Below are 12049 nucleotides of genomic sequence, written 5' to 3' on the forward strand. Positions count from 1 at the left end.
ATTACCACAGCAGCAATAAGTCCAATAACCACTGCACTCCCCAAATCTCCCCAGGTGGACCACAGTAGGATTTAATTTTGTGGCTCTATTCAATTTGTCCTGATCTGTGCCTCAAAAGAACGTGCTTAGCTGCACCAGACACTGAAACATTTGCTGCGCTCATGCTTTCTTTTCCCCACACGAAGACAGGCTTTCAAAAGCACAGGGAATAAGACAGTTTCTTTCTCTAACCTTTATCAATTTTTTGGCAAAAGAATGAAACCTCACAGAGCAAGTAGCATATATGCAAAACCAATGTCATAGTCAATTCAAGTAGGCTGTGGCAAAATTCACAAAGTTTTTATGCAACCATTTATTTTAACTCAAAGTACACTTAAATTCTTTTTTAATTTGGAGGAAAAAGTACATCCTGCTAGAGCATGTCTAATTCACTAGACTTCACAAACTCCCCATAGGCAGGTAAGCAATCCATTTCTATGATGTGGACAAAAAAAGATCTCACAGAGAAGTGATTTTTTCTAAACTTGGATCAATAGCAGTGCTGGAAGAGAGCACAAGCCTGTTGACCACCAGCCCAGTACCCCAACCAGCCAGCCTGGCCGCCTGCAGACAACGCAGAATACAGAGTGAGTATGGAAGGAAAACAAATTAGACCGGACTGTCATTGGCACCTAAAAGTTATCACTGGGACCCAGCTTCAGGCATGTCAGCCAATTCCTCCAAAGCCATTTCCTACTTCACTCTTCCCCAGTATCACCCTTTACTGTATCGCCTTCCAAAGCTCATACACTGTGTCTCCATGCATTACACTTAGTGTGGCAGCACGGGTGATGGAGGCAGAGGCGTTCATCTCTGAGAGATTTTTTCACTTTTTCTAATAACTACAAATGCTTCTGTTTTGCCCTGCCTTTGGAGACTTAAATTAGAGAGGAATAGAAACTCATTATCTTCCCACACTGGTTATACACTTGTAATATTTCTACTGGTCAGATGGTACAGTAAGAAAAGGTTATCCAGACCTCCTCCCTTAAAAGAAGTAATATGTTACAAGAGCTCAGGATAGCAGAACCCAAACACCAGTCTTCAACTCAGATGGAAAGAACCACATTTTCTTTACTTAACAGGCCCTCAAACTAACCCTTTTCTTAAAAAAAAAAATAAAAAAAATAACCACATAGCCATTATTCCTTCTTTGGATAAAGAATGAAAAAGCCAGCAGCTACTACTGGTCCAGGAAAAAACAAACCAAACCCTCTTACCTTCGAGAAGGAGCCTCACAATCCTCCTACCAAAGATTCTTGTTTTGGAGGAAAGGGGGTGTTTTGGTTTTTTTAACACTGACCTCTCTCCTTACTAGTATCTCCTGGTGAGATTCATCTCAGGTGATTCCCATCTCCCCTGCTGAGACGCATTTTTCATGTGACTCCCATCAGCTGTGTGCTGTTTTTCTGATACAGCTGAACCAGCCACTTTGCTAGGTTCTTATATGGCCATATAGTATCTCACAGGGCATTTCTCATTATAAGCCTATAAAATATTTTTGGATAACGCTCAAGCACCTGCAGCCTACCTAAATATTTCTTGGGCCTCAGTTATTTATGGGTAGTTTTCATCTTTGCAATCAATCCCAAATAAGAGATGCTCAGTAGGGATGTCTACAGAGAAAATTATTAATTTTGACTCAGAGTCCGGATGTCACCCTGTTTCCACCTTTTCCTGATGATTTCTTTCCTTATTTGTTTATTCTCACCTCCCTGTTTAGTCAATTAAAGCTTGGTCTTTTCTTATGCTGCATTTGCACATTAGCCTCTTTTAATTAAACTTAAAAGTATAGTAGAGAACTTATGATTTTATTTTTTTTTACTGTTTCTTGAAGGCCCAGCTCTTGGACTCAAGTAGAAAATTGAAATCTTTGATATTCATTACCTTAAAAAAACCCTTTACAGCTCTCCTCATTACACAACAAAGCTTTAAAACCCTTGCAACTTAGAAATGAGGAGCCAAGTTGAATGATCCTAAAACATATTACAGACATTTATAACCCCATAATGCAGAAGCCACTCACATTTTTGCGGGGCCTTAATCTTTCCTTAATAAAATAGCAGGTGATAATATTGGGGGGTTGCAAATGCATTGACTTTCTTCCCCATGGCCAGCATTTTAGCTTGGGTAGCTCAGTAATGTTGCAGAGAAAGAGAGGAGGAGGCGATATTAGTTCCTGCACATAAAGCAGGGACTGTGACAAGCTGGTCCTTGGCAATAGCAATGCAAGAACTGCTGTCAAGGGCGGTATACGTTATTTAATCACATCTTTGCAAGTCAGGAGCAAAAGCTATTACTTGCCTTATTTAGCAGATAGAGAAGCAAAGTCATTCGTCTGAAATCATCACATTTGTAGCAAATTGTTGTCAGAGCCTGGATTTAAATGGCATCCTCCCCAGCTCCCTGAGACTGACACAGTCCTGCCTTGGCTGCATACAAGCCTCGGACCACTGCAGCCAGGGAAAAGTCACACGCATCTGCAGAGCTCTTCAGCAACCCACCTGCAGAAGTGGGACAGCCATTCTGGGATCTGTTACAGAAAACCTGCTGATGCTGTGCTTGTATATATACTATTTTGTATTCAACTAGTATCTCCTGCACCCCAGCAGTGTGCCATGTTACACAGTATAGACATCCTCACCAGCGATAGACCTTGTCAAAGCAGTGAAAGACAACGGGATGTTGCTGCAGGGTGCTTTTATTATCAGCATTGTCCTTCTGCAACCTCCTTACAACAGTCATGGCTCTGTCATTCTTCAAAACAGCCCATGATTATTTAAGCTGTCACAGATTAAAATAGAAAGTTGCTATTTATATACGTGTGGAAGCATAAAGAAACATTTCCTGCAGTTTCAGTCAGGCACATCTGAGCATTAATGTGCCCATGTTCTTTCATGCCAGTAGAAAACATACTCCAAAACACATCGTCATCATCCAAAACTTCTCCCTGCAGACAACAGACTAAACCTTGCCAACCCCCCCCACAACATATTTCTGAGGATGTCTGACCTTCCAAGACCCAGAGATTTCTCCTTTCCCCTCCCATAGTGTTTCATAATAACTGAGTAACTTTTGGTGAGGTATAACTCATTTATTCACCAAACAGGTACAAATTCAGTGACTGAATTTGTGGAAGCAATTCAAATGAAAATAGTTTTGAATATAAAGTGTTCCCAAACATAATTTTAATCACATATGTAGTGAAATTGGGAACCAACACCACCAACTTTCACCTCTCCAGCAAGGTTGTGAATCTTTGTTTTCTGCCAGTATACGTGCTCCCTTTAAGTCAATTGTCTCACAGCTCTATTTGTAAGGCAGAACAGAAGGAAGATGTGTGTATGTTGACTGTACATGTGTATATCAAAGAAGCTTGCAGAATATGCAGGATAATAGAGAGGCTGCACTGTGAAACTTGAAGCAGACATCACAACCATGCTCCTACCCTTTTATCTAGGAAGATTACTGAGGAAAGTGTCCTATATTTAACATCATTACTCAGACAATCTTGCTAAGGATAACAGTCTGTGGCTAATCCTTTATCCTAGTCTTAGGAACTTCAGTAGAGTGTAACTGGGAGGCTGCTGCCTAACCTATGGATATCTAATACTGCTGAGCAAGGCACAGCACAGAAGCAGCATGTGGTTTTCCAAGTGACTGATCACAAAAGCTGTGTGTGACCTAGTGAGTAACACTAACTTGCAAAAATGCCAGTTTAGAAGCTACGGGAAAAGATTTTGGAACATGCTTACTCTAAGGATGACATAAAGCAGCAACAGAGAAGCTCAAAGGCAAGCCTAGAGCAAAGATACAAGATGACCAGTGTCTCCTGCAGTCCCATGCTCACCCAAAACTATCTGAAGTCAGTTGTATGACAAATTGACTCCTATTTCCTTAAAACTGTCAACTCCACAACTTACTCTGAAACTGTTTTTCGGTTGTTTGTATTAAACAAATGAACTAGCACATATTACTGACCTTTTGACCTTTAGGACCTTCAGGGCCAATTGGCCCTCTCTCCCCCTAAAACAAGAAGAAAACAACATGATTGCTTAGACCAATCTTATTGTATACCAAAGCAAGGGGCCCAACCCTACAACACCTGAGGACAATAAAAACATTTTCAAGTTTTAGTGGAGAACAGACTAAAACTGACGTGGCCTCAAAAAGCAGTAACAATGAAGCTGGCTTCTCAGAGGTCCCAGTTACAGCAAAAATAAGCAAGCACACTGCTTTTAAAAGCTGAGATTTTTTTTAAATATGGCTATATTTACCTTCAGGATCTCTTCCTTTTTACTTGAAGAAGGATGCACGCAACTGGGCTGGATAAGAATAACCACTTTTTTTACAAATTTTTTACCAGGACTACCAGCATGATCAAAAACGCTGAATTAGATAAAAAGAAACACCTGGGAAGACTGTCATTACCTCTGCAGACATCCCACCTGTGAATAACACATGCCTGGCTCTTTCTGTGAAGCGCTTTCCACCTCTAGGTCTTAAAGTGCTTCACAAACAAATCCAGTCTTTCTTAAAACTCACTTGCGTGGTGTCATACCTCTCTTTCCAAACCTATCCAGCATGCCTCAAATGAAACAAACTCATCTCAGCACTCACCTTTTGTCCAGCAGGACAGGAGCAGTTGAGAGTCTTGAGGTGGCCAACCTGCTCGTTGCCAACGGTGGGCCTCACTTCCACGGGAGGTGCTTCCGTCAGGACCGTGACCCGGCACTACACCCAAATACCCAAGGACATGACAAAGCCTTCAGTGCTAGAAAGCTCCCTCTTCCACCCACTTTAAAGAAACCACGTAGGCATTCCTGGATAACATACAGCTAAATGAGGCCTAGCGAGGAACGAAATCCCACAAAAGCCGTTCATTCAAGCAACAGGGAAAAATGTGGCAAAATGAACAATGAATCTTTTTAGCCAAGTTCAAGGGGAGAAGAGTGAAAGGAGGGTGGAAGTTTCTAATGAGAGTTGGGCACAGGAAACTAAGAAGCAACTGGCACCGTTTTAGCTCTTCCCAAATAAAACCAGCGGGAAACAAATTGCATATTTCATGCTGCATTTCTTCCATCATCACTTCAGATTTTTGTTTCCCCTGACAGTTTGACAAGGAAAGAGAAACCTGGAAACTTCAAACTCCTCATACTCATCACTCTGCAGTGGTCTTCTTCTGGCACTGCTACATTATCAATTATATAGTTAAGTTTCATTCACCATCATTAAAAAAATGATAATCCCACACTGCCATATATTCCCTGATTTATGTAATAGACTTCAACAAAGAGAGTTCATGTGAAAAGGGATAAATGACAAAAAGAAGCATACTGGTCCAGAGGGAATGTCACAGCAGGTCTCCAGCTCAGCATGCCGAGAATCACAGTAAATAACCATCCGCTGAAGATCAAACTAGAAGACAAAGTGAGGCATTAATCTCAGAGACAGTGAATTGCTAAAGACTCCATGTCCTTTTTCTTGGATACAAACAGTGCAGATGAATACAAATGGAAACCAGATGGGGCAAACTTCACCGCTGATTCTATGGATCCTGTAGTCAATCCCTCTCTCTTTCTCTCAATAACGGACCAATGCCTCAGTGTGCTCCAAAGGTGCTGAGCTAATGAGACCTTGAATATGTCTATTAAAATTCTTGTGCAGGTTTTCATGCAAATAAGGACGCATGCTAATCCATATGTCCTGGCCAAATTTCTGTCTGAGAAGATATATTCTGACCACCCCTATCCTTCGTAGAATTTCATCTAGACACAAAGTTTGTTTTTCTCCTGTTGTGCCTTGCATCTTCTGACCATTTACCTCTGGGTGAGAAATGCTATTAGCACATTTAATATGCACATTCCATCCATTTTGCACAGCTAAAAAAGATTACACAAGTCTCAAAACACCAAAAAATCATGCGTAAGTTACACCAGGTTAACATTGCTACTTGGACAATCAGATCCAACCTGCACATCTCAACTTTAGTTCAATTGGAGCAAGTCAGGTATCTTTTCTGAGGAACTGAGAATATATGGTGACTTTAACAAGCTTTCTTTTTCCCCCTGTCTCTTCCCATCACAGGTGGAAACATTCATAATGTCAAGATCAGACAGCAGAAGACCTTTACGTGTGTAGTTCAGTTGCCAATTTGATGGTATTTGTGGATGATTTTATGTCTGATTTTAACTATAGCACATTCTGGGACTAGAAACAAAGATGAAATGGATTTGTCATTTTTAATCCCTATTATGCGATACTGACAGTCTCACATAAAAAGACAGCAAGTCCTGTACATCATGAGATGCCAATCTGTCTTAGCTATGGAACACAGATAACATTTCAGTGATGCTGCTTCAGGAAAAGGCTCAATTGCAACATAACCCCCAAAACTCCATTCACATGCTGCAACCCCAGTGCTGAATGTCACCCCAGCTCTAATCAACACACGTAATACTCACATCAACGGGGACGCTATCATACAAGCGTTTGCCAATCACAGTTTTTCCTTGAATGTCAATATTTTCCCTGTCTTCAATCGGCAGCATCTGCACCAGTCTGCAGTCTATGTAAAGCGAGACAGCCTTGGACTGTATGCTGAGGGCAATTTTGTGCCAGCTGCGGTCAAAAAGATCACTGACTCGTGCATTTCGGAAGACAACTCTCACAGCGTCCTTGGTGAGCCCAATGGCATTGTACTCTAAAGCTTTGTTCTCTCCGTCCAGACGGATAGAGACCTGCAAGCCGACAAAAGCGATTTTGCTAAGAAAGTGCAAAGTCTTCTCCTTCCTCCCAGCTGCTTTCCGCCATGACTGACACCACAGAGTCAGGGATGGTACAGCATGAGGTGAGAAGCCCAAGCAAAGAGCAGAGGACAGTTTTGTGTGAGATACAGACAGGGAGCTTACACCTCTACTAGAAAATAAGACAGAACAGGGCAGAGGCTCAGGTGCAGATCTATGACCATCTAATGCCTTCTCTTGCGAGTACAATGCTTGACATGGTTTCAGGACACGCCATCCTTGATGCCTCCTAGGCAATGCTTGGGCATGGTTGGGTGGTAGCACATCAGGGGCACCTCCCCAAAGGCAGACAGACAAAGCTGAACCCGTTTTGGATTCCTCTGTCCTGTGTACTCCTCCACTACTTCCTAGCTGGCTCTGTGCTCCTTAGTACCACCACACGTCCTCAGCCATCCCACGGGGCAGGAACAAATGCCTTGTTGCCTGGTATGAAACCAATCTTCTGAGCTGTAGCACTGCTCACGCTTTATTTCAGATGTTTTGAACAGAAAACTAAAGCTACACTCACCCACTGTGTTGCAAGCTATGGAGCAGGCAAAAACAGGCTTTTGAAGACATTATATTTTAGTTCATTTACAAATTGATTTCTTTTTTTACCAACGTCAGGCAGTTATCAGCAAGCAGCAGGGAACGGAGCAAAGCACAGGGCCAGGGGAACAAACGGTGTGTACACAAGCTGCAGAACTGGAAGTTTGGCCACTACACCACTGAGCCATATCTGATGTAAGCAGCTTAGGGCAGGCTAACTCCAGGTCTGACCCAGCATTGCCACACAGCTGAGCACCGTGCTGGCTGGAAATGCACGCTCGGATCAGCATTAGCTCAGAAGTGTTTGCAGCCTATAAGCTATGCAGGTCTGCAATGTATTGGCCAAACCACTACTGACTTTACATGAAACAAGGCTCATGAGGCTCTAAGGCACTTCTGGCACCACATTTAAGGCACTTTTGAAAATATTATTAGGAATTTTGAGCACTTTTTTCTCTCCATTCCCAAGCAGTTCAAGTTTTCAGCTGTCTCCAAGACATACTGATACACACATTTTCACTCTGCAGGAATCAGGAATGTATGTGGCACAGGAAATCATGTTTCATTTAATAAAGTGCAGCTGATAATTTCCTATATACCTTTTGCCACTGTCTGAAACTCAGTTGGCTAAGTCTTCAAACTGCATCTATCCTTCACTGTGAGTTCCCTAAAACTTTTTGAATACCAGTCCCAAAGCAACAGTACTGTGTTACACAGGTACCTGACCCCATACCAACAGCCCAGTTTAGAGTCATGGGTAATGCCATCAGCCACATGTTTGTACTGAGCAGAAAAACATACAGCCCATCCAATCCATCCCTCTTCAAGCACACTCGAACCCCTAAACTATAGCATGCTGCAAAGAACATGCTATATAGCAACAGACAGCCCTTTGTTATGGTCTTACGGTATTTTTCCTCTGAGAACCTAAGAGTACTTGACAAAAATAATTAGATCAAATTCTGAAGCAGCCAGGACTCAGGACTGTGGAGCAATGATAGGTGCTACATCCATGTCCTAAGCAGGGAACACATAATGTCTTTGCATGATAGCTAGAAGTCTGTGCAAAAACTTGACCTAGCTCACTGCTCTACACTACCTCTGTGTGGCAATCTTTTTCCAAACAGGCAAAAAATATTTACCCTAAACAGAACTACCTGAACAAAACAACCAAAAACCCAAGTGGTTTCAAGAGCAAGGACGGTATATTTTTCTCCCCCTTTCCAACTAACACATCTATCTGCATGCTAACAACAATCAAGGTCTACGTGAAACTTCCTTTGTGGTTTGAATTAGAGATAAAGGATTTTCAGCAAAATGACCTGAAAGACAGATAAAGGGATTTTTACTGCTCCACAAGGGAAGAGTGGGAGGTTAAGGCAAGAAAGCTAGTTCATGCAACGAAACAGAAACAAGGCTGTTCTTGCTGGCTGCAAAGGGCCTCATACCTGTGGGATGCCATACTTGTCAATAATCTGCCAAATATACCAGTCTTCTTTCCTGGAAGCCTTCCGGAATTTGAAGGTAGTTACAAAGGCATATTCATCAGGGAGACCTTGTGGAAATACATCCCTGGAATGGGGAGGAGAAAAAGAGGGCAATGTATCAGGCTTAGCAGTAAAGAGCAGAACTTCTAAAACTGTGCATGTCCCAGCAATACCTCCCAGAAGTATCATATAATTCCTACAAAATCTGCTGTATTTGGCAGCCTGTAGAGAGATGAACATGAGCTTGTGCCCTCCAGGTGGTTTTGTCCTTGAGGAGCCCTTTTTCATTCCAGTGGTGAAGCTCTCATATTAAATAAGAAACAGAGAAAATCTGCAGTCTAGTATCCATCATGTCAAAACAGTTATATTTCACTTGATGCTTCTGTTCATGCAGTCTGTAAATGTGTTCTCCAGATGCACTGGAGACCTGTGACATATGAGAATGGGCAGGCACACCTGAAACTCACTATAAACATACCAAGTAATAGCAACAAATATTGTAATATTTGCCCCAAAACAGGCTCTACACCTCATGCCTGTCCAGGAAGATGTTCTTTGGCCTGGGAGAACGGAAGAACCTTCTCAAATCAAACACTGCAAACACATTAGGCAGAAATTTCCACTGTGATCCATGTGTAAGTCTGAAGTAACCGAAACCAGCACTGTTTGACTGACCTCGACATAAGAACCTACTATAACATGAGTATGCAGGGCTAGACAGAGGGGATAACTAATCCAGTATCATTATTATTTTGTCACTGGATGCCTAAGAATGAGAATGAACAGAACAAACATATTCCTCCTACCTCCAACTCTTTGGGATCCAGGGAGCAAATTCAGAGAGAACTACAACTTCTATATTAATAATTTATTATGGATTTATCTGGCATGGACTTCTTCAGTCTCCCCTTGAACTCAGGTAAACTTAGTACCTTCACAACATCCTTTGGCAAGGAATCACATAGATCTTCTACCCCCTGTATAATGAGCCTCCTTTTGTTTAGGACCTAGCTCTAGTACTTATAAGGGACAGCACAACAAACCTATTATTTTTCTGGGGTTTACGCCATTCGTGATTTTGCAAGCTTTGTTTATAATGCCTCCAAAACTTCTCTTTTCCCAGCTGAAGAGTCCCAGTTAACTTCATTGTTCCCCCTGCCCAAGCTAGCCCGCTCCTCTGATCATTCCTAAGTAGACCCTTCCTAAATATCATGTCTTTGCTTCCAGACATCTGAGCAGTCAGGCATAAGCACCCATTAGAAGACAAAACATAACAGCAGCAATTAATGAAGAACAAAACAATGAAGACAGATTCTTTTAAGGAAGACTTGACATAATCCATCACTACGCAGAAACTGTCACAGCCAAAGGCACACAAAACTAGAGACTTTTAATGGTGTTTAAAGCAAAAAAACCCTCAGAATTTCCAGAACAGTTTGTTTAGCAATAACAGCACAGGTTGAAAGTCAGTCTTTCCTAATGCCAAAATATTCAGTCATCTTTTAACCTGTGCTGAATTTCTTATCTTTTTAGCCAAGTTAAAAATTCAGAACACTGTGGTTTCATCCACTACTGTGGCTTTTGCTGTACAAGATGCCTGAGCAGGCTACGCACCAGTATAAACTGGTTTTTCCATTGGGGACACAGGTGCTTTCTGAAATCTTCCAACACAAGAGAAAACTGAGCCAAGGTCCCACTAGCTCCTTTCCAAAATCCTTCCCCTAGGAGAGCAGACAATGCTGTCACACTTCTCGGTACTAGCTGTTCTAACAGGAGAGGTCCCAGCAGACTGGAGGTCAGCCAGTGTGACACCCACCTACAAGAAGGGCAGGAAGGAGGATCTGGGGAACTACAGGTCTGTCAGCCTGACCTCGGTGCCGGGGAAGGTGATGGAACAGATCATCTTGAGAGCCATCACGTGGCACATACAGCACAATCGTCACTCTTGTGGCAGTCACCATGCAGTACACAACTGGCATGCCTAGGGCACTGAAAGCCACCAAGAAAGCCTACAGGGTGTTTGGCAAGAGAGACTCAGCTCAGCCACATCAGTCCTCCCAACAAGGCACCCCAGCAGGTCCCCTTCACCACTGACATGCCTTAGTGCAAATTTCCTGTCAAAATGGCTTTGGACACTCCTTGTGTCCATGTTTGTCAAAGAAGAGGATGCATGCCTCAGCCTTTAACATCAGTGACAGTTTGGGCTATTTTCCTCCAGCTGTCCAGGAAACCCCAGCAAGATAGCAATGCTGACAGTTAAAAGGCACTGCTTAGTGCTCCATCCTCTGGAAAAAAAAAAACCAACATGGACACTTCTACATGAAAGTGCTGCCAGTGGGGGCATTTCCCTGTGGCTCAGCTCCTCACATTCTGTCATTTCAGCATACATGCCTAGCGCATTTACTGTTACTCGCTCCTCACGACCGATTTTCACCATCACAACTGCATTTAATGAGTTCTCTCTCTGTCATACCCTTTAAGATTTCAATTTTGGGCACAGACAGCCTTACTGAACTACTCTCCCAGCTACAGCCCACCCCCAACTACCATCTCCTAATGAATAAAAAGCAAGCAGAAAAATGGTTCCTCACTTAATCCAGTGGCGGCACAAGACAGTGGAGTTACAGCTCTGGGGGTGCTTTGCTTTCTTCCTGACCCATAGTACGTTTGCTGTCATCACATCACACCAACAGCAGCAGGACACAGGCTTTTAATGCTGCCTGTCCCTAATGTTTCTTCAACTCTGGATATGCAGGTGTGCTTGGTTCCAAGTACGAACTGAAGGCAGTGGCTGTTAACTGTGGCATCACTGCTTTGCTGAGCAGGGAGCTATAGGAGCATGTGGTTGAAATTAATCCCCCCAAGATACCCCACTGAGCCTTAGGCCTGACAACCTACAACCAAATCTGGATGAGCCAGCTGCTGGTCTCTGTGCTAAGATGGTCTTTCTTGATACCTTTGAGTTGGGAGCAGGAGTATCACCATGTGAACTTAAATTTAGAAAGGCTTTTCAGAGGCTTAATGCCCACAGAAATAACTGGGAGTTAGGTACCTAAATATCGTTGTGAGTCTGGCCACACGTCATCACATACAGGCTGACAAATGGCCCATCAGGTAGATTTAAACTGATAGAAAGCTATAATGACGTATTATGTGTCACCTTCAACGGATTTTTAAAGGTGCTGAAGA

General features: G+C 42.7%; 1 protein-coding gene across 2 annotated transcripts in view; it reads right to left on the reverse strand.

Moving 5' to 3' along the window:
• Positions 1–12049, reverse strand: part of COL22A1 (collagen type XXII alpha 1 chain) — a 237065-nt gene that overhangs the window by 133454 nt on the left and 91562 nt on the right. For both annotated transcript variants that reach the window (XM_080381170.1, XM_080381171.1), the window contains 5 exons: positions 8822–8945; positions 6504–6779; positions 5377–5457; positions 4660–4773; positions 4021–4065 (listed from right to left, as the gene is read on the reverse strand). In XM_080381170.1, the coding sequence (XP_080237296.1) occupies positions 4021–4065; positions 4660–4773; positions 5377–5457; positions 6504–6779; positions 8822–8945 (640 nt within the window). The remainder of the gene's footprint in view (positions 1–4020; positions 4066–4659; positions 4774–5376; positions 5458–6503; positions 6780–8821; positions 8946–12049) is intronic.

This window comes from Falco punctatus, assembly GCF_963210335.1.
Source record: "Falco punctatus genome assembly, chromosome: 3".
Taxonomy (NCBI): domain Eukaryota; kingdom Metazoa; phylum Chordata; class Aves; order Falconiformes; family Falconidae; genus Falco; species Falco punctatus.